We start from the raw sequence: 23,793 nt of genomic DNA, 5'->3' as shown, positions 1-23,793 counted from the left end.
TACAGTTCTCAATCTGTTCCTCTAATTTTGCTAGATAAATAACCTGTAAGTCCTTAAATTCCCATTTGGAAATTTGAACAGCTATTTTCAAGAAGAAAATCAGCAACAACTGGAATTAGGAATCTAACGATGACCACAAAACCGTTGTCAGTTGTTGGTAAAAACCTATCTGATTCACAGATGTCATTTAGGGAACGAAACTGCCATTCTTACTTGGTCTGGCCTACATGCAGCAATGAGGTTGACTCGTAACTGCCTTTTGGGCAATTAGGGATGGACAATAACTGCTGACCTAGCCAGCAATGTCCAAATCCTGTGAATGACTAAAAAATAAGTGACCCCAATTGCCTTCTTCACTACCCTGTTCTATCTGTGACTCCACTTTCAAGGAACCTGCACCCAAAGCTCTCTTTGTTTAGAAACATTCCTCCGGACCCTACCATTAAGCGTATCGGTTCATCTTTGATTTGCCCTCTCAAAAATGCAACACCACACATTTATCTAAATTAAACTTCATCAGCCACTCCTCAGTCCATCGGCCCACCTGATCAAGGTCCATTATATTCTGAGATAACTTTCTCCACTGTCCACCACATACCAAGTTTGACATCATCTGCAAACTTACTAACCATTCCTCCTATATTCACGTCAAAATTATTTATAAAAATGACAGTGGACCCAATACCGATCCTTGTGTCACACCATTGGTCACAAAGCTCCAGTCTGAAAAACAACCCTCCACCAGTTCTGTCTCCTATCTTCATAATCAATTTTGTATCCAAATGGCTAGTCTTCCTTGGATTCCATAAGATCTGACCTTGCTAATCAGGCTACCATGCAGTAATCTATAGACAGTGAAAATGGGCCTCGTGATCCTTCTGACCATTTGGGTTTTAATCAGGAGGTGTCAGAAATGTTACCACAGGGATAATTGGCTTGTGACACCCAGCATTCATAGTGATGTCACTTTTTGAACTTTTGATGTTGCTCTTCCTATCATTGTGAAGCAGAATTCCACATGGAAATATCAGCATTCATTTTGAGAATACTACAATACAACGTCCAAGATGTATAGCTGATGCTGTATAAAGCGCTGCTCAGATTGCACTTGGAATATTGTGAACAGTTTTGGGTTCCATATCCAAAGAAGGATATACTAGTCTTAGAGAGAGTCCGGGGATATTCAAAAGAATGATCCTGGGGATGAAGGACTTGTCATTTGAGGAGGAGTTAAGGTCTCTGGGTCTGTACTTGATGGACTTTAGAAAGATGAGAGGTGGTTCTCATTAAAACTATAGAATACTGAGAGACCTGGATAGATTTGATGTGGTGAAGATGTTTCCACTAGTAGATGAGACTAGAACCTGAGGGCACAGCCTCAGAGTGAGAGGATGACCCTTTAGAACTGAGATGAGGAGGTATTCCTTCAGCCACAGGGTGGTGAATCTATGGAACTTATTGCCACAGAAGGCTGTGGAGCCCAAGTCTTTCAGACAGAGGTAGATAAGAACGTGAGTTGTAAGGGGACCAAGGGTTACAAGAGGAAGGCAATACAATGGGGTTGAGAATCGTATCAGCCTTAATCAAATGGTGCAGGCTCAATGGGCTGAAAAGCCTAATTCTGCACCTATATCTTATGGCTTAATGACACATTAGACATGTCAGGTGTCCTAGGAAAGCCAGGCTCCAATTCCTCCAAAGGTCATGTCCACTCCTTTCTTCCTGTCCCTCAACTTCTCTTTACCTTCACCCACCCCTCCACTATATCTGCTTTTTGAAGTCTTAGCTTTGTTGCAGAAATAAAAATCTGCTTTTGATTGATTGTCTTTATCAGTGTTGAGATGGAACAAGGAAAAGGTTTTGGTAGGAAGAGTAGGCCCCATACTAATTTGAAGGGTTATAAAATAGTGAATGCTCACATATGCAACTATTTTGGACCATTCTGATTTGTGTAGTTACCCAATATCTCCACAGTTTTATCCTCAAAGAGCCCTTACAGCTACACATAAAAGACAAAAACAGAGAAAGATTGAGCTTACAATTTGTTTGTGTATGTAGAACAGTTTATGAAGTAATTTAACTACATTTTCATTATATTTTTCAATGAAGGTTCACAGAATAACTGCATATCAGCATGTCGACCACAGTGGAAGGAAAAAAAACAGAGTGACGTTAGTGTCTTACCTTCATTGTTCTGCTTGGATGATTTTCATCTTTTTTACAACACAGCTCCACAGAGCATGAGGTTTCGTGCTTTAGCCATCTCAGTCAATACCTGCCTCTGTGCAAAAGGAGGGGTGCTGTGGAGTCACACATATTTCTATCTCATCCCGGAGAACATGCAGACACTATTTGCTGCAAGTTGTGTGGATGGACGGCTGCATGGCAATTCATAACATACCACACAGAGTACAGACATGTCATGCATGTACTTTGAGCAAGTAATTTGAGGTGGTATGGTGGCTTAATGGTTAGTGCTGCTGCACACTTTCACAACATCAGGGACCCAAGTTCGATTCTAACCTTTGGTGACTCAGTGGACTTCCTACATTCTCCCTTGTATTGGATTCTGCCAGGTGTTCCATTTTCTTCCCACAATCCAAAATGTGCAATCTAAGTGGTTTGGCCGTGGTAAATGTAGGGTTATGTGGATAAGGTAAAGAGCTGCGCCTGAGTGGAATGCTCTTTAGAGGGCTGGTGCAGAGTTGATGGGCCACAGTCTCTTTCAGTATTGTAGAGATTCTTTGATTCTATAAGTTACGTGGATAAATGGGAACCTGCAGATGTGGTGTACTTGGATTTCCAAAAGGCATTTGATAAGGTGTCTCATCAAAGGTTATGATACAAAATAAGAACTTATAGTCGAAGGGCAACAAATAATCATGGATAAATGGTTGGTTGGTTCACAGAGAATAGGAATAAATGGGTAATTTTCGGCATTGCAACGTGTGCCACAAAGATTGATGTTTGTGCCTCAACTATTTGCAATCCACGCACATGACTTAGTTGAAGAGATTACATTTATGATTTAAATTTTGTGATGACTCAAAGATAGGATGGAAAGTAAATTGTGAGAACACCAGGAGTTTACAAAAGGATTTGGATTGTTAAGCGAGTAGGCAAAAAATTGACAAATGGGGTATAATATGATAAAATATGAAATCATCTACTTTAGCAGGAAGAATAGTGAAAGAATATATTATTTAAATGGAGAAAGATTTTTAAATTCAAAAGTGCAGGAATTTCTGAGTTCTGGGTACATGAGCCAGGAACAAAAGGGGAGCATGCAGTTATAACAAGTAGCCAGGAAGACAAATGACATCTGGTTCATTGTCAGGAAAATTGGATATAAAGTAATGTGTTTTTCTCCAAAGTTCATACGGCATTGTTGAGACTAGATCTGGAGTATTCTGTACAGTTTTGGTCTCCTTAATTGACAAACGATATAAAATAGTTCACAAAATGTTCACTGGACCATCTCTTGGGATGACGTGGTTATCTGTTTTATTTCAGATTTCCAAAATTTGCAATATTTTTTTCATTTTTGCACCTGCTCCTAGATTGGAGTCAAACTAAATGCATATCGTTGAAATAAAACAAAATATATCAGAAAAGCATAAAAATTTAGTCAGCATCTGAGGAGAAAAGAAAGTTATAACATTATGACATTGGACCAGTGCTCTTGAAAATGGAAGTGCACCCTTGTAAGAAGAGATATTGAGTATGTAAGTTGGCTCGCTGAGCTTGAAGGTTTGGTTTCAGACATTTCGTCATCATACTAAGTAACATCATCAGTGAGAATCTCTGGTGAAGCCCTGGTGGTATGTCCCACCTCTCTATTTATAGATTTAGGTTTCTTAAGGTGGGTGATGTCATTTCGGTTCTTTTTTTCAAGGGAAGGTAGATAGGATCTAAATCGATGTGTTTATTGATGGAGTTCTGGTTAGAATGCCATGTCTCTAAAAATTCTTGTGTGTGTCTTTCTTTCACCTGTCCAAGGATGTGTGTGTTGTCCCAGTCAAAGTGGTGTCCTTCTTTGTCTGAATGTATGCAAATAGTGATAGTGGGTCATGTCTTTTGGTGAGCAGTTGGTGTTCATGTATCCTGGTGGCAAGTTTCCTGCTAGTTTGTCTGATGTAGTGTTTTTTACAGTTCTTGCGTGATACCTTGTAAATGACATTAGTTTTGCTGGTGCTGGTAGTATCTAATGGTTCCTTTTGATTCATTATTCGCTGTTTAAGTGTGTTGGTAGGTTTGTGGGCTACCATGATGCCAAAGGGTCTGAGTAGTCTGAAAGTCATTTCTGATATGTCTTTGATGTGAGATATGGGGCTATAGTTTTTGGTTGACTTGTGTCTGCTTGTTTGGGTTTGTTTCTGAGGAATCGGGGGATTCTACTTACTGGGTACCCATTTTTCTTGAAAACATTGTATAGATATTTTTCTTCTGCTTTTTGTAGTTCTTGGGTGCTGCAGTGTGATGTAGCTCGTTGAAATAATGTCTTGATGCAGCTCCATTTGAAAAAAGAATCAGAAATGACATCACCCCACTTTAAGAAACCAAAACCTTCATCAGGTAGCTTTGGAAAAGGATCATAAGACACTGAATTTAGAGCAAAAGATTACAGTGTCATGCAACTGAAATGATATATCGAACAACCAGGAACACTACAGGCAACTACTGGTTGATCCAACCAAAGAACAGACCCATGACCTAAACAAGACTTTTGATCCAGTCCTTCAGAGTTCGCTACGCACTCCCATCCCACATAGTTCTTGCATAAAGAACTTCTACTGTCTTCCAAAGATACACAATCTGGATGTCCCATTGTACCAAGCAATGGGACCCTAGATGAGAACCTTTCTGGCTATGTCGAGGGCAGCTTGAAACCTATTGTATGGGGACTCCCATCTTCTTTCTCAACACTACAAATTTCTTACAAAAACTGAGCACCCATGGATGAGTTGAACCAGGAACATTGGACATTTCAGCATTTTACTCCAGCATCCCCCACAATGATGGCATCGCTGCAACAGCGTCAATACTTAATACCAACAACTGCCAATCTCCACGCACCATCCTATAGCTCATCCACTTTATCCTCGATCACAGCGTCTTCACCTTTGTCAACCAGTTCTTCATCCAGACACATGGAACAGCTATGCAGGCCAAATTTGTACCCCAATATGCCAAATTCTCATGCACAAGTTCGAACAAGGCTTCTTTGCTTCATGGGTCATCAAACCAGCACTATACACCAGATATATTGACGATATTTTCTTCCTCTGGACACGTGGCGAGGAGTCACTGAAACAACTACACAGGGATATCAACAAGTTTCATCCCACCATCAGACTTACCATGGACTACTCTTTAGTATTTGCTTCATTCTTGGACACATGCATCTCCATCAAGAATGGGCATCTCAGTACCTCATTCTACCACAAACCCATCGATAACCTCATAATGCTGCACTTCTCTAGCTTCCACCCTAAACATATTAAAACAGCCATCTCTAATGGACAAGCCCTACGCATACAAAGGATCTGTTCAGATGAGGAGGAACACAACAGACATCTGAAGGTGCTCAAGGATGCCCTCATAAGTACAGGGTATGATGCCCAACTTGTTAATATCCCGTTCCGACATGCTACAGTGAGAAACTATAATGACCTCCTCAGGAAGCAGGCATGGTTAGCAACTGATAGGGCACTCTTCATTGTCCAGTATTTCCTGGGCGTGGAGAAACTACACCATGTTCTTCGCAGCCTGCAACACATTATCGATGGGGATGAGCACCTCGCCAAGACCTTCACTACAGCTCCACTTCTCATCTTTAATCAACCACCAAACCTTAAACAGACCAATGTTCACAACAAACTGCCCAGCCTTCTGGACAGGATTGACCACAACCCCGTACAACACTGTCATGTTGTACCGTGTCAGAGTGTCAACATAGATACCACCATTACACGTGGAGACACCAACCACCGTGTACAGAGCTGGTTTCATGTGACTCAGCCAATGTTGTCTGTCTCATACTCTGCAGGCAAGGATGCCCCAAGGCATGGTACATTGGTGAGACCAACAATCACCAGACAGAGATGTTCCCTCCCAGTCAGGAAACACTCCAGCGGTCAGGGACATTCGGCCTCAGATCTTTGCGTGACCATTTTCCAAGGCAGACTTTGGGATACACAATCACACAGTGTGGCCAAGCAGACGCTGATAGCCAAGTTCAAAACCCAAGAGGATGGTCTCAACCAGGACCTTGGGTTCATGTCAAACTATAGGTAACCCCACTCCACCATACATTCTCTCTGACACACAGACATTCTTACATACTCACACACTTACTTCGACCCTCTCTCATACAAACACATACACCCCATGCACTCACACCCACACACACACACCCTCTCACAGGCACGTACCCCATCACACTCAGACACACTTTACCAAGCATACACACACACTCTCTCATGCGCACTCAGGTGCGCACACTCTCATGTACACACACATACTCTCTTTCTCTCTCTCTCTCTCACATGGATGCCCACACACATATAAGTCTATGGGATGAATTTGCATTTGCAGAATTATATATGCAGATACATTCTATTTTGCTTAAAAATCACACAATCTGCAGGCAGTCAATATTTTGTAAATTCCTACTTTCAAAATAGAACCAGTCTGATTTAAGATTGGGATACAGACAGTATCCAATTTTACACCTTTAATGTTGAGCTGAGATGTCACTTATTTTTAACAAAACCTTGTTGTCTCGAGAATGTGACTTTAAAAAAGTTCTGGGATTTACATTTGAATGACCCAAAACCTGCAACCCATTCTCAAAGATGAAAAACTTAACAGCAATCTAAGTTTGTTCAATAAATCATTTCAGCTGCACTACATTGTATTCTTTTGTTCTAAATTCTGTCGTCTGAAGTTACCTGATGAAGGTGCAGCGCTCCGAAAGCTGGTGCTTCCCAGTAAACCTGTTGGACTATAACCTGGTGTTGTGTGATTTTTAACTTCGTCCACCCCTGTCCAACATTGGCACCTCCACATCATGGCTTTTATGAGACTATTATTTATGCGAACATTGATGGGAATATGTTATTAATCTAGATCATCGCAACTTAACAAGATCTTGCCCTCGACCAGCACATGATTTGGTTGTCAACAGTCTATACACCCACAGGAGTGCATCTGTCGGTAACAACAGCGACTTCAGCGTCAGAGGACTGACATTTCAAATGGTTCGGGGTTTCTGCTTTGACTGGAAAGCGCCGTATGGAGAATGAGGTTTGTCCTCATTGGTTTGCTGTCGGACACTAAAAAAAAACCAGTGAGCCAAAGTGTTTTTGAGTCATTGAGCTGGGAGAAGGTGTAGGTCAGGGAAGTGAGAGAGACCTCCCTGGGTTGTCAGGGCAGGAGGAGCTGGTTGTACTGGGTTTCACTAAAACGATGGAGCCTCTCCACATGCACGGCGTCCGGGTCGCTGAGAGTTTACAGCAAACACTCGGCAGCTTTGAGAAGAGTTTGTTGTGGATGAGTTGGATCGGAGACCCCAAAGCTTCCTTCTTTATTTATTTCCCCGTCACCTACTTCCTCAGCAAAAAGCTCGGGATATCGGTTTTGTGGATTACCGTAATTACCGAATGGTTAAATCTAACTTTCAAATGGTAAGATCTTCCCTGTATGTTAACCTGGCTTGTTCTCATTGGCGTCTTTCACTCTCTGCTCAGAATAGTACCTCTTCCCCCCCCCCTCTCTCTCTCTCTCATTTCCCCCCCATTCCACCACCATCAGAAGTGACTTTGTCGGTAAAAGACAGATAATTGCCGGTGCAACCTAATGGCCCCATCATTTATTTGAAAACGGAACTAGTGATGATTAATGGCAGGGCTTTGCTGCAACTTTGGGAGTGGCGAGACGTTCATTCCATGCCCCGGCCTCTCGCTCCGTTGCTTTAGTGGATGTTGAAGGCGCTTTCAGAGTTTCAGCTCACTAAACCAGTCCTAGTGTCTAAGGAGATCCATCCTCAATTGATAGTCCCTCGTCCTCTCATGTCTGTTTAGGGAACATTGTAAAATGGCTGCCACATCATTGCCGATGGGAGTCACTTCATTGAAAAATGTATAAAGTCTCTCACACTTTATGCTGAGAAATATCTAACTGCAAGTATAATAGGAAATTGTAAGTGGGATGCACTTTTTCTTAAAGGAAAATGTAGGTGTCCAGCTGCACGAATAAGTAAGAAATGAAGAAGTTGGGTAGGTCAACTAATAATGATTTCAGTTATCTCCTGACTGCTAAACTTAAAGCTAAACGTAACATGTTGTTTGTGATCATATTTTTCTGCTTGTTTACCCACTGTAGGGTGACCATTTTTAGTGGGTTGCCTTCCGAGAGGTTTCATCATTTCCTTCTCCTTTCATAACTGCCCTTGCCCTGACCCAGCCTCCACTTAATGTCCAACCCCTCCACACATGCACTATGCCGTTTTTCCCGTGAAAACTGGAAAGTGAATAGGCCTTTCATTTCCTGATCAGCTGGTTTTAAACAGTTAGAGAGTCCATTCTTACTCATCAGCATCTTACACCTAATAAACAAAAGCATTGTGAAAGATTTATTAATAATGTTCATCAGTTTAACAGTCCTGAAGTGTAATCTCCAATTCCTGGATTTTCTCAGGTCTCTACAGTATCATTGCTTTCCTGTTCTTACTTATGGAATGCTACATTACTAGAAAATAAACTTTCAGAGTAGCAGGGAGGGTTGCACACTGTGGTTACAGTTCACCATTGACCCAGATAATTCATGGAATGTAAAAAAGAAAGTAAAGTTGCCATAGTTTTACCATTTCATAGGGGTGTTCTCTGAGTGAGAAAGAGAGAGAGAGAAATAAATAACTTGCATGGGTTAACCCTCCAAACTGGTTAGACCACATATGGAATATTGTGTGCAGTTTTGGGTCCCATATCTTAGGACAGATGTACTGGCCCTGGAATGTGTTCAGAGGAGGTTCATGAAAATGATCCCAGGAATGAAAAGCTTAAAATATAAAGAATGTTTGTTTGAGAACTCTGGATCTACACTCGATTGAGTCTAGAAGGATGAGGGGAGATCTAATTGAAATATTCAGAGAACTGAATGGCCTGGACAGAGTAGATGTTTAGAAGATGTTTCCATTGGTAAGAGAGACCAGGACCTGAGGGCACAGCCTTAGATTAAAGGGAAGACCTATTAGAATGGAGATAAAGGGTTATTTCTTCAGTCAGAGTGGTAAATCTATGGAATTCATTGCCACCGAATATTCTGGGGACTAGGCATTGAATGTATTTCAGACTGAGATAGATAGGTTCTTGAGTATCAAAGATTACGGGGAGAAAGCAGGAGAATAAGGTTGAGAAGCTTATCAGCCATGATTGAATGGCGGAGCAGACTCAGTGGCTGAATGGCCTAATTTCTGCTCCTTTGTCTTATGGTCTTATGATGGTTTAACCAGAGGGTCACTATGCCTTAGGTAAGGGGCGAGGTTGATTAGGAGAATTCTTCGTTGTAACCTCAGCTGGTGTGGAGGGTTAACCCATGCTGTTGACATCCCTTTGTACTGCAGACCAGCTGTCCAACTAACTGAGTTAACCCACCCTCAAATGGCAGAGGATGGTTTCAATACATTGACTTCTGGGTTACGGGCCTAGCATGCTCTTGCTGTGCCATTCTGCTGCCTTAGTTAATAAATGTTCCTATTAAACAATTATACTTTTTATACTTTTATGTCTTATTTAGAGTTCCAAATATTCTTGTAAGGTATATAGCAGTACAGCTGAGAATGATAAAGGATGGGCCAGGAGACTCTCAAGTTGGGTTGTTGAGTTGTGCAGTTTTGTTTGACCAGAGTGAGAGCTATTGGTTGGTCTCAACAATGTTGGACCATGCAAGAACAATATATTGGTTAAAATTTCCCTGTGGATTAATACTGTTGAGTAGATCCTGCTGTCATATTTTTGGATAAAAAATGAGAGTAGGTGTAGGCTGTTCAGTACCCCAGTCAATTCTGTCCTTAAAATTGTCTTGTAGTGCAATGGTAGTGTCCATAAATCTGAGTGAAGACAACAAGATTCAAGTCCCATCTATTCTGAAGTTGTGTATTAACACTCCTGACCAGATTGATTGGAAAATATCTGTTCAGTCATTGACTGACATCTTACTGATCTGTGATTTAAATCTTTATGCCCACCCTTGCCACATGTCTCTGAACACCTTGGATAGATATTGTTAACTAATCTCAGATTTATATTGAACAATTAATCTAACATTAATTACCATTTCTGGAAGAAGCAGACACTGCCATTGCTAATGATCTCCCCTAACATAATTTTTCTGCACTATCTTCATATCTGTTGCTGTAATTAGTATCTAGAAATCTACTGATCTGTCTCTTGAATATCCTCAATGACAGCTCTCTGGGGTGAGAATTCCAAAGATTTACTTCCATTTGAGTGATCAGTCCTAAATGACTTGCCCCTTCTTCTAAAACTGTGCTCCCTGTTTCTAGATCACATTCACACACCCACAAACTGATCTATCTTTGTCTTAAATACGCTTGGCCTCCACAGCCCTCTGCAGCAATGAGTTCCACAGATTAACCACCCTCTGGCTGAAGAATTGCTCCTCACCTCAGTTCTAAAGGGTCGCCCCTTCAATCTGAGGTTGTGTCCTAAGTTGCTAGTCTCTCTGACTACTGGAAACATCTTTTCCACATCCACTCTGTCCAGGCTTCTCAGGATTCTGATCCCCCTTCATCCTTCTAAATGCCATTGAATATTTTAAAGATGAGAGGAGAAAGATTTAAAAGGGATGTGAGGGGCAACTTTTTCACACAGAGGATTGTTTGTATGGGAGTGAATCACAGAATTCCTACAGTGTGGAAGCAGGCCATTCAGCCCATCAAATCCCCACTGACCCTCCATCCAGACCCACCCTGCATTCCACATGGCTAACCCACGTAACCTACACATCCCTGTATAGTATGGACAATTTAGAATGGCCAATCCACCTAACCTACACATCTTTGGACTGTGGGAGGAATTGGAGCACCCAGAGGAAACCCATGCAGTTTTAGGAAGAACGTGTTTATGTCATAGTTGTCTGAGGCTAGAATCGAACCTAGGTACTTGGTACTTTAAGGCAGCAATGCTAACCACTGTGCCTACCCCTTTTTTTTCACCCATCCACAATTAGACAACCCCCACACATTCTGTGTCCCCAACTGTATTGCCTGCTCCTCCAATATTGTGCCCTCCTTATATTCCAACCCCACATTTTGCCTCCCACCCAAATATTGTACCCTCATTGTTTGCCCCCCCACCCAAACGTTACGCTGCCCCAACCATTTTGCTCTCCACCCCGACCAACTTTGCACCTCTCCCATAAATTGCACCCCCATGATGTCAGTCTCCCTGAATTTGCATCCCTCCCACAAAATGTGCATATTCCCCGTTTTATTTCCCCACAATTGCATCTCTGCCAAGGATTTTTGGTTCAACCTCAATATACTGCCAGAGGAAGTGATAGATGCAAGTACAGTTAGAACATTTTAAAAGATTTTTGGACAGGTACATGAATAGGAAAGATTGAGAGAGAGAGATGGGTCGAAATCAGGCAAATGAGTCCAGTTTCATTTAGGAAACTTGGTTGGCATTGTGGCGTTGGACCGAATGTTCTGTTTATGCATTATATGAGTACGGACTCGGAGTCCTCAACCATTCTTCATATGACAAGCCCTTCAGGCCCAGGATCATTCTTGTACACCTCTTCTGGACTCCCTCTAATGCTAGCACATCATTCCTTAGAAATGGGACTCAAAACTGCTCGCAATATTCCAAATGTGGTCTGACCAGAGCCTTATACAGCCTCAGCAGTACATCTTGGATTATGTATTCTAATTCTAGAGAACATTTCTAACTGTCAAATGAACCAGAATGGTAACCTTAAGAGAATCCCGAAATAAGATTCCCAAGTCACTTTGTGCTTCTGATTTACAAAGCTTTCCCCTTTAGAAAATAGTCTATGTCTCTATTGTTAAGCTGCGTCCACCCCCTGTTCCTCGCCTCGTTATCTCATGGCACCGGTAGTAAACTAGGGAACCCTACTCTGTTTGTCCTGCTCTGCAGCTTCCACCCTAACTCCCTGAAATCACTTTTTACATCCTCGATACTTTTCCTGGCTATATCATTGGTGTCAATATGTAACACGATTTCTGGCTGTTCACCCTCCCCTTTCAGAATCTTATACACCAGATTGGAGACGTCCCATACTCTGGCACCAGGGAGGCAACGTACCTTCCGGGAGTCCCGACCCTGATCACAAAATCTCCTGTCAATTCTCCTAACAATTGTGTCTCCTACCACTAGCGCTTTTCTATTCTGCCCCCTTCCCTTCTGGGCCACAGTGTCAGGCTCAGTGCCAGAGAACTGACCACTATGGCTTTCCTCTGGTAGGTCATTCCCTTCCAGCAGTATCTCAAACGATATACTTATTGCTGAGGGGAATGTCCACAGGGGATCCCTGCACTGTCTGTCTGTCCATCCCCTTTCCTCCCCCTGATTGTAACCCATCTATCCTTATTCTGAGCCTCAGGAGTGACCAACTGCCGGTAACTCCTCTCAATTATCCCCTCAGCCTCCCGAATGATCCGCAGTTCATCCAGCTCCAGTTCTAATTCCCTAACACAGTTTTCAAGGAGCTGGAGTTGAGTGCACTTCCCGCAGATGTAGCCAGAGGAGACGTGTCATGTCTCTCACCTGCCACGTTCTGCAGGAGGATCAAGCAACTGCCCTAGCATCCATACCCCACTTATCTGAATGCCCACACAATACTAAACAAGAAAGCTTAATTCAATTGCTATAAAATCAAGCAGTAAACTTATATTCAATAAAGGAAGTTTAGAAATGAACCGTACTTTATTAACTTGGTTAGAGGAGGAGGGCGGGTGGGAGATGCTCTTTGTACAGATCTTTTAGTTTGTAGCCTGTAAATATATTCCCTACTTACATTCAATCTGAATTTAATATATATCAATCAAATTGGTGGCAATCACCAATCAAAGAACTCATGGTTCACCTGATATGTTCGTCTTTTGTTCTGGGCTCTCGATCCTGAACTTCAATTTAGCCTGTCTGAAAAAAAAATCTTCATTATCACCAAGTTTGAGGATTTTGTGAAGGTACCACTAATAGTAGTTGTCCAGTTCTTTGTAGTATTTCTGGTAGGTTGTACAAATCTGTGAAGCGTTTAGGAACATAAGATCCCTGCTGCCTGGTAAACAATGACCTTAGTTTTGGGTTCAAGACCCTGATGCTTAAATACTCTTGACCTTGGTTGACTGAAGGCTGAGCTGACATATTGGAGGTGATGATGAATTTTATTGTCAATGTTTGCCTGTGTCAAGAGGACGGTTTCAAGTTGGAATGGTGCACTTTTTTCTGGATCTTGTCATTGATCTTAACCAACATGGGGAGTTGTTGTACCATGGGAACTGGTCCGAAGACACTTTAGTTTTCCAGATTTTTGTACCTTTCTATTAATTATCAATGATTTATATATTTGGATTTGCAAATGTTTTCTCCTTTACAGCTGCTAGTTTCTCACCATTTCGAAAGTACTCTAATTTATCTTCTTTCAATTCAAAACTGATGACATCACACTTGCCTACATTAAGCCCCATTTGCCATAGTTTTACCCACTCATGTAATCTATTTCATTTGCAGCCAGATGCTAACACATTCATTTTCTGTCCCACCTAAATTATTGTCATCTGCAGATTTGAATGTACAAATTTGTACTTCATCCAAATCATTAATAAATGTAGTGAAAAGAATTGATACTGGGAAGCATACATTGTTACATCATGCCCAGCTGAGTGTAAATCCTTTATTAACACTCTCTACCTCCTACTTTACAACCACGGCATTGTTAAATGGTAGATCAGGCTTAAGGGGCCAAGTAGCTTTGACTTTATTTGTTCATAGAAAGTGAGTGTCTGGCTGGTCCAACATTTATTGGCCAAGAGAGTAGCTTAGAGCCAGCCACATTACTATGGGTTTGGAGTCACAAGTAGGCCAAACGGAGTAAGTTAATCACCATTAGACCTTCAACAAATTATGCTTATTTGCAAGTCTTCAGGGAGGTTTTGTCAAGCTGGATATTAATTGATGTGGTTTTGAATTTTTGAGTGTACTGAGGAGCTGATGCTTTAACCACAGTCTAGCAAAAAACAAAATTTGAAGTATTTTTATAATTACATTTCAGTCATTTAATATCAGATTACTGAGTGATGGATTAATGTTGTAATAATGGTAATTTCTTGCAGTTATCCATTTTCAGCTGAATTAATCAAACTACCAAGTTACTATTTTTTAATTATTTCAAGAAATATTTTAAAGACAATTATAAAAAAGGTTTAAAAGGACTGCCTGAATGGGCTGCAACATAGTAGAATATGCATTTGTCAAAATACAAATGAAGTGAGAATGTCTATGGATGTTCTAGAACACTTTAATGATTATAAATTGCACTCGAATCACTCATTGTGCTCAAAGCATCAACTTTGTCAGGCCAACTCATAGAGTCATAGAGATGTACAGCACTGAAACAGACTCTTTGGTCCAACTCTTCCATGCCGACCAGATATCCTAAACTAATCTAGTCCTATTTGACAGCCCTTGTCCCATAACCCTCTAAACCCTTCCTATTCATATATCCATCCAGATGTTTTTTAAACATTGTAGTTGTCCCAGCCACCACCCACTTCCTGTAGCAGCTTATTCCATACATGCATCACTCTCTATGAAAATGTTGCCCCTTAGGTCCCTTTTAAATTTTTCCCCCCCTCACTCTCTAAACCTATGCCCTCTAGTTCTGGATCCCCCCACCTTAGGCAAAATACCTTGTCTATTTACCCTAAACATGCCCCTCATGATTTTCTAAACCTCTATAAGGTCACCCCTCAGCTCCAGGGAAAACAGCCCCAGCCTATTCAACCTCTCTGTATAGCTCAAACCCTCTAACCCTGGCAACATCCTTGTAAATATTTTCTGAACCCTTTCGAGTTTCACAGCATCCTTATAATAAAAGGGAAACTGAAGTTAAACATTTGCTTTTGATGTAATTTACTTCAAGTAATTTCCTTCAAAAGCCCTTCAAGAACATCTTGATAACCAAAGAGAACATTTTAATTCATAGTCTGTCAGGCATCTATGTTTTTTCAGATCAATTCTAAATGGTTTGTACATTTCTAATAGGTTACTCTTTGGCGAGCGTCCGTTTTGGTGGATTCATGAATCCGGGGTCTACAGTGAGCAGCAGATGCCCAAATTAAAGCAATTTTACTCCTCCTGTGAAACTGGGCCAGGTTTGTCTGAATAAAGTGCTGTGCCAATCCTACAAACAGGTTGGCCATTTTTATCTGTTTTTCAGTTAAAGTGATGACTGAAATTGATACCCAAATTTCTACATCTTATTTTTAAGAGACAATGTTTCTTTAACTTAGAGTTCTCTTTCAATTTTTCGATACATTTTCTCTCCCATTAAAGAACCATTTAAAATTATTACGTTGAACAGATCTTAACAAAATAGAATCAGACAGCTTGAAATCACATTTTTATTGATAATTAATAATTCATAATTAACTATCCTCTTGCTATTTACAAGAGATTTGAATCGATGAATTCAATTCCAGTGAATCACTATTCAGTTGAACACTGAGCCAGATTTCAGTGAATTTGAGCCAATTTCACAAACCTTTCAAAAATGATGTGGATGTGGAAGCCTCAACCCCATTTCTGACCGATCCTATTTTTGCAGCAGGAAAAATGGAGCACGGCATGACTTTCACCAGTGGGAAACCTAAACTCGGCATAGCCATTTAAAAGGAGTGCTAGCTTTAAAAAAACACAATTTGGCTGTTCCATGTACCTTAGTCAGTAATGTGGGACTGTCCTATATGTGGAGTAGTTGTAAATGGCTTGAAGGAGAAGCAGGCCTGTTTAAGCATTATGATTTGAAATTATTCAAATCCTTTGCTCTTTAAAAATTGGTAATAAACCAAATTGAAGATGTCAGTTAGAGTTTTTTAAAAAAAAGCACCCTTTGCTGAAATGCTTTGAGCGACTGGTCATCTGGCAATTTCAATGGAATTTTTATTGTTGACCTTTCCTAAGAACTGATATCACAATTGAGGTCTTTTTAAGTGCTTGATTTCGTTTCAAAGACTACAAAATCATTTACACCCCAACAGGGGTCAAAATGAAATATTAATTGTTCAAAAAAAAATTAATTGACTTTAACGGGGTTTCTCAGTAGAAGTTTGTTTATTTTATGGTAGACTGAATATTTGAGGGGCTTTAAAGACTTGAACTGGGAGTTATGAATATGACTTTTTCAATATCAAGTATGTAGGGGTATAAGCTCTATTATGGCTGAAAAAGTGTTGCTGGAAAAGCACAGGTCAGGCAGCATCCAAAGAGCAGGAGAATTGACATTTCGGGCATGCGCCCTTCTTCAGGAAAGGCTGAAGCCCTTCCTGAAGAAGGGCTCATGCCCGAAACGTCGATTCTCCTGCTCTTTGGATGCTTCCTGACCTGCTGCGCTTTTCCAGCAACACTTTTTCAACTCTGATCTCCAACATCTGCAGACCTCACTTTCTCCTCCTATGAGCTCTATTATATTGTAAATGTTTCCTGCAACCTATCTCCATGGCAAAGTGGCATTTTTGGAATGTTCCAAACAGAAATTTACTTAAATGAATTCTTCGAATCAAAGGTTCAGTTTTGAAACTAAGGTCCACATGAAGAATTTGTATCTCTAATAGAGTAAATGGCCCTGTATCCTGCCCCACCTCTTCATTCCATTTAAACATAATTTAAAACAGAGGGCTGGATTTCACGTATGTAGTCTGGCAGTTTTGAAGGGAGAAAGGCTTATAATTCCAGCATGTTGCCTTCCTCACCAACCTCAAATGTCATAGTGAAGTCGGAGGATGATAAAGGCATCAGGCAGGGCACCTGGCCCTGTGTGTTTTGAGGTTGCTCAATTATTCAGCATTTGAAGGTCTCATGTCTCCCTTTCTGGTATTTAACTTATGGATATAGAAGGCCCATGCTTTCTGGAAATTTTAGCCAGTATCATGCAAATTGAGGTGTAAGGAAGCCTTCTTTATGGTCAAACGCCCCTCCACCCCCCTGACCTCAAGTCATTCTGCTGTCCTGGGCCACGCACGCACACAAGCACGCGCGCACACACACACACGCACACACACACACACCCCTCAATGATTCTTTCCTAACTCTACGTCACGTCCCGGCTTGTCTTCATTTGGACTGACAATACACCCAGCAGAGGCCACCACGTCCGCCTGATACTGCTATGATTACAGTGCTGCTGGCCATTCAATTGGCAACTCCCTAAGGCAGGACTTTACTCCTGAAATAGGGGTAGAAGTCTCCTTTTAATGCAATTAACCCTGTCGTTACTGTTAAAATGCTGAAGGACAGCCATCACTCTGGCAGACTGGATCATCATCACCTTTTTGAATGAGTGGTTTGGAACCATGGCTCCCCTAAAACCCACCTTATTGGAGTTCACAACTGGTATTATACTTCAGGCTTTTGGATCTACTCTGGTCAGTAGCCAAAACTGATGGTTTTCTGCTCCAATGATTAATTCTATACACCTTGTGGAATTTTCTTGGAAAGAGCTCCAACATTGTTTCCTCTATTGCTCTGCTGTTTAACTATCACACTCCATTGCCCCCACTTTATCTTTGAATTCTAATGCCTTATTTATCACCAATCCTGATTATCATGCCTGTGTATTCTTGCCTGTCATGTCTGTTCGCATGCAGTTATTGATTACCATTCTGGATCTGAGCCAATTCTCCTTATCACTTTTTCTTGTTTCTACTTAAATCCCTCCAGTTGTCCTGCCTGTGTTTTTGTTTCTCTGCTTGGATACTTTGCCATCTCAAATCCCTACCCCAATATTTCAGCATTCACTGACCCTTGTCCTCTCTCACTGCCATCCTGGGCTTGCCACCCATTTGGGTTAACTTTCAGCTTTGGTGTGTGTTGCTCTTGTTCTTCTCCAAAAGGCCCATTTAAGACACTCACTGCTATTGCCCTGTGAACAGTAACTTGAACAGCCCCTTCATATTCTCCTTTACTATTTGGTGTGTGCTATGGTTGATTAGAACACACATCTATGTTGTAGGTGCTGAGTGTCAACTCTCCGATACCTCCTCCTATCTTCCCCAGGACCATGACTCTACCATGCAACGTCAGGCCATTGTATCAAAAATGGTCACTAACTTATTTCATCAGGTCATCTCCCTACTGCCACCAAGCTCATAGTAGCCCAACCCTTCACAGTTTGCTTCTACCTCCTTCTGAAAATTCACAAACAGAACTGCCTGGACAGACTCATTGTTTCTGCCTGCTGTTGCCCCACAGAACACATCTTTTCCTACCTTGACTGGGTTTTTCCTCCCCTCGTTGAGTCCCTGCCCACTTACATGTGCGATTCAGTTTGCAGTCACCAGCTGCCTCCTTTTCACCATGGCTGTTTAATCCCTCTACATGTGCTTTCCCCACCAACCCCCCCCCCCCCCCCCCCCCCACCCCCCCCCCCCCTAAGATGATCTCCAGGCTCTCTTCTTCTTCCTGGAATAAAGGCCTGAACCATTTTTTCACCCCCACCCAACCCTCCTCCACTTGGCTGAACTCGTCCTCACCCTAAATAACTTCTCTATTAATACTTTAATTTTCTTCACTTCAGAGGGGTGACCATGGGTACCTGCATGGGCCCCAGTAATGCCTATCTCTTTGTGGAGTATGTGGAAGATTCTAGCCCCCCCACAACCCTTTCACCGATATACCAATGATAGCATTGGTGCTGATTCCCTCTCTCATACAGAATTGGAAATGTTTATCGATTTGACTTTTAATTTCCACCCTGCCCTCACTTTCACCTGATTCATCTCTGACTCCTTCCATCTGTTCCTTGACATCTCTGTTTACATTTCTGGAGATAGACTGGCCACTAATATCCAGTATAAATCTACTGGCCCCCACAGTTAATCTGGACTGTACATCCTTGCCCCCTGCTTCCTAAAAAGCCCTTATTCTATTCTCCCAGCTCTTCTGTTTCCATTGCATATGTTTTGTTGATACCAACTCTGTTAAGGAGGTCTCCAAATTGTCCACCTTCTTCCTCAACAGAGGATTCCCCAGCATTGCCCAAGACAGGGCCTTCAACCGGGTTTGACCCATTTCCTGCGCTTCGGCCCTAACACCTTCTCTTAAGTCCCGCAACAGTGATAGGGTTCCCCTTGTCCTTTAAAAACCATCCCACCATCATTCGCATCCAGAAAAATCATTAGCTGTCATTCTGACACCTCCAGCGAGATGTCACCACCAGACACATATTCCCCTCCCCTCCCTTAACTGTCTTCTGCAGAGACTCTTCCCTCTGGGGCACTCTGGTCCACTCTTCCTTCACTCCAAACACATTCCCCACAGCTCCACGGCATCTTCCTCTGCAATTGCCAAAGGTGTAACACTTTCACATTTACCTTCTCCATCCTTGATATCCAAGGGCCCAAACATACCTTCCAAATGAAGCAGCACTTTACCTGCACTTCTCACAATCTAGTCTACTGCATTCGCTGCTCGTAATGTGGTCTCCTCTACACTGGGGAAATGAAGCGTAGACTGGGTGACGGCTTTGCAGAGCATTTACATTCTGCCCGCAAAATAAAACCCTGAGCTTCCAGTTGCCTGTCGCTTCAACACACCACCCTGTTCCCTTGTCAACATTCTGTGCTCCACTGAAAGCTGGAAGAACAACACCTCATTTTCCATTTGGGGACCCTGCAGCCTTCAAGATTCAATATCAAGTTCCATAACTTTAGAGCCTGAATTCTCCTATGTCCCAGCCCCACTCCAAACACCAGGCTTTGTGATCACATAGTCTGCTGCTATGCAGAACCCATTATCAGCCGCTAACAGTGCCCTTTACTAGCGATTCACACTTCTAGACAGATCGTTACCCAATCCTTTGTCGGTCAAACTGTTCTCTTTCCTTGGGCTCTACTGTCTATTGTTTACTTCATATCCCCTTCCCCACACTCTCTTCTGCATAAAAATTCACATTTTCCTCGCTATGATCAGTTCTGAGGAAGGGTCACTGGGCCTGAAATGTTAACTTTGATTTCTCTTCACAGATGCTGCCAGACTTGCTGACCTTTTCCAGCACCTTCTGTATTAATTCTTTATTGGTGAACTCCCCACTTTGGGACAAATACAGAAATTGCCAGGACTTAAGTCCTGGTTGCTAACAGTTCCGATGAACAGTCACTGGTCTAGAAATGTTCACTCTGCTTTCTTCCGATAGATGATGCCAGACCTACTGAGGTTTGCCAGCAACTCCAGTTTTTCTTTTCAGATCTTGAGCATCCGCAGTTAGTCATAGTACAGCACAGTATCCCTTCCTACTGATATACCCATCCAGATGCCTTTTTAAATGTTATAATTTTACCAGCCTCCACCACTTCCTATGCCAGCTCATTCCATACATGCACCACTCTCTGTGTGAAAAAGTTGCCCCTTAGGTCCTTTTTAAATTTTTCCCCTCTTACCCTCTATGTCCTCTAGTTCTGGAAACTCCCACCCAGGGAAAAGACCTTGTCTATTTACCCTATCCATGCCCTTCATGATTTTGTAAAACTCTATAAAGTCACTCTTCAGCTTCTGACACTCCAGGGAAAACAGCCCCAGCCTATTCAGCCTCTCTCTGTTGCCAAAATCCTTCAACCCTGGCAACCTTATAAACTTTTCTGAACCCTTTCAAGTTTCACGACTTCTGTCCGATAGGAGGGAGACCAGAATTTCTTCTGTTTTTCTGTACTTCTGTTTTATTTTGTGAATCCATTCTGTGAACTCAGTCAGTAGATTGACTTTCGCTCTCCCTCACTGTTTCTTCCTCTGGAATCTCTGATGACTTGGGAATAAGGCCTTTGCCATCCATGAGCTTAATGAGAATCTGAGTGTAAAACTGTACCCTGTTCTGCTGCTTGCTTTGCTCAAACTGCTTGTTTCCACTCCTGTAACATTGCCAACTCACCCTGACTCAGCTCATCTGCTGCTAAAACCATTGTTCAAGCAATCTATTTGATGACACTCCTGTTTACGACGTTCCAGTGCATTAAAAGTGCACGCTGTTGTGATTCCTCAGTAAACATTATTTGACCTGTTGTTGCATTACTGGTGTGTCCTATCTGTCAATACTGACCTTGGTCGGGCCAGTAATTAATGAAGAAATCCTTACTGAAGGATTTTTATCCATCATTGCAAATGTGTGGAATTTAATTTGCATTTAATTTTTGTGAAATAATGTAGGTTACCCATTGACAAGTAGTAGTGTGGGAATGGTTCCATTACATGTTGATCTTTCAGTCAGGTCTCTATTGTTGATGTGCATGTAACCCCAAAACTAACAATGACTACTGTTCTAGCTCTTTCAATAGATGTACTTTTGCTTTTCAACATTTGTTAAAAATGGGAGTGACTGAGTTAAGCCATTGGTCAAAGGGACACATGGCTAGGTCTCTACTGTTGTAATGATACAAGCTATACCTCTTACATACACAGACATTTTAATGATTAAGACTGAGATACTATGAATTTCCCAGGTGTGCACCAACCCACTGCACAATGAGGATAGCTCAGATTCAACACCTTCAATCAGTTCTAGATGTAGGTTTACTCACTGAGTTGGAAGGTTCCTTTTTCATGAAAACAAACCTTCCAGCTCAGCGAGCAAACTTACATCTAGAACCTCAACCGGAGCTACAAATCTTCTAAAAAAAAACTTGGTAACATCTTCAGTCAGTCTTATTATTAAACTTTTTTTTGTGATTTGGTGAATAACATACTGGCTCTCTTGCTGTGTTTATGTTACTTTAGGTAGCCCGTCGGGTCATGCTATGATCACGGGTGCGGCCTGGTGGGTTATGATGACCACATTTTCTACATTCATTTATGATCGCACCAGAAGGTTTGTGTGGCTTGAACTGTCAAAAATCAATGTATTGTATAACACGGGGTGCATAAATTTAAGTTTCATTCCTTTCACTCACCAACAATTTCCTTATCGTTTTCTGAAGGAGTCACTTCTTGTGCACATTAGCTGGTCCCCCCTTTATTGTGTATTATTCTCATGTAAACCAAAGCATTGGCAGATTATTTGAACACATTGGGCCTAATATGTCAGCTTATTGTGCCCAATGTATTCAAATAATCTGCTAGTTAAACTGAAATTATAACTTGAATACAATTGGTAAGTATCATCTGTTAGTGGTTGTAAATTGTCATGACCAACCGATTTGCTTAAACCCAGCCTTGTTAGGTTAAGCCACGTTTTTTTGGAACAGTTGCTGGAGTTTGACTATTAATCTCCCAAAGCTATTTTATCTTAATTACTGCTGGATAAGTGAGTGTTCCCTATTTCCCCAACACAGAATTTTTAAAAATTCTTTCAGGGGATGTGGGATTCACTACCTGGGCCAGCATTTTTTGCCCAACCCTAGTTGCCCTTGGTGAGCTGCCTTCTGGAACCATTGTGGGCCATTTGGTGTAGCACACTCAAGGTGCTGTTAGGGTGGCAGTTCCAGGATTTTGACTTGGTGACACTGAAAGAACAGCAATACATTTCCAAACCAGGATGCTGAGTGGCTTCGAGGAGAATTTACATGTGATGGTCCTCCCTATATCTCCTGCCCTTGTGCTTCAACATAGTAGTGGTAATTGTTTTCCATTGAATCCGCAGAATCCCTATACTGTGGAAACAGGCCATTTGGCTCAATAAGTCCACACCAACCCTCTGAAGACCGTCCCACCCAGACCCATCCCTCCATCCTAACTCTGTAACCCTGCATTTCCCATGACTGACACTCCCAGCCTATACATCCCTGAACACTGCGGGTAATTTAACATGGTCAATCCACCTAACTTGCATATCATTGGAATGTGGGAGGAAACTGGAGCACCCAGCAGAAACCCTCGTAGAGACGGGGAGAAGGTGCAAACTTCATACGAATGGCTACCCAAAGGTGGAATTTAACCTAGGTCCCTGGCACTGTGAGGCAGCAGTGCTAACCCTGAGCCGTCATGCCGTCTGGAAGGTGCTGTCTGATGAACCGAGTGAATTTCTGCAGGGTATGTTGTAGATAATACACACAACCACTCATGACTGTCAGCGGTGAAGGAAGTGAATATTTGTGGGTGTTGCACCAATCAAACATGCTGCTTTGTCCTGGATGATGTCAAGCTTCTTGAGTGTTGTTGGAGCTGCATCATCCAGAGAAGTGGGGAGTTATTCCAAAACCCTGCCCTGACTTTTGCCTTGTAGATGCATCTAAGGCAGGCAGATTGGTGAGGATGACTCGGTCTAGCAACAATATCCTTTAGAATAAACTTTGAAAGTTTTAACAGTTATCCTATTGTCTAATTAACATCGATTTTTAATCTCTCTTAAGCTCAGTGGCAAAGAACGCTCCCGTCGTATTGTACGTTGTGATGTTGCTTGCAATTGGCGTCTCTCGAATATTTATTCTGGCTCACTTTCCACATCAAGTACTTGGTGGAATAGTTACAGGTTAGAGCTTTAATTGCAAAATGTTCAGTGATCTGTGGGTAGATGGGAGATTCTCTAATTCAAATAGTTGTG

The 23,793-nt window shown here is 41.9% G+C and overlaps 1 protein-coding gene across 1 annotated transcript in view; it reads left to right on the top strand.

The window, feature by feature from the left end:
• The first annotated feature begins 7,321 nt into the window (after positions 1-7,321).
• Positions 7,322-23,793, top strand: part of g6pc3 (glucose-6-phosphatase catalytic subunit 3) — a 37,372-nt gene continuing 20,900 nt past the window's right edge. Inside the window, exons 1-4 of the mRNA XM_060848724.1 lie at positions 7,322-7,688; positions 15,315-15,424; positions 22,032-22,122; positions 23,603-23,721. Coding sequence (XP_060704707.1) covers positions 7,471-7,688; positions 15,315-15,424; positions 22,032-22,122; positions 23,603-23,721 — 538 coding nt within the window. The 5' untranslated portion in view covers positions 7,322-7,470. The remainder of the gene's footprint in view (positions 7,689-15,314; positions 15,425-22,031; positions 22,123-23,602; positions 23,722-23,793) is intronic.

The sequence above is a fragment of the Hemiscyllium ocellatum genome, chromosome 32 (genome assembly GCF_020745735.1).
Source record: "Hemiscyllium ocellatum isolate sHemOce1 chromosome 32, sHemOce1.pat.X.cur, whole genome shotgun sequence".
In the NCBI taxonomy this organism is placed as follows: domain Eukaryota; kingdom Metazoa; phylum Chordata; class Chondrichthyes; order Orectolobiformes; family Hemiscylliidae; genus Hemiscyllium; species Hemiscyllium ocellatum.
Note: the sequence above shows the minus strand (reverse complement) of the source record. Positions and strands in the feature narration are given on the sequence as shown.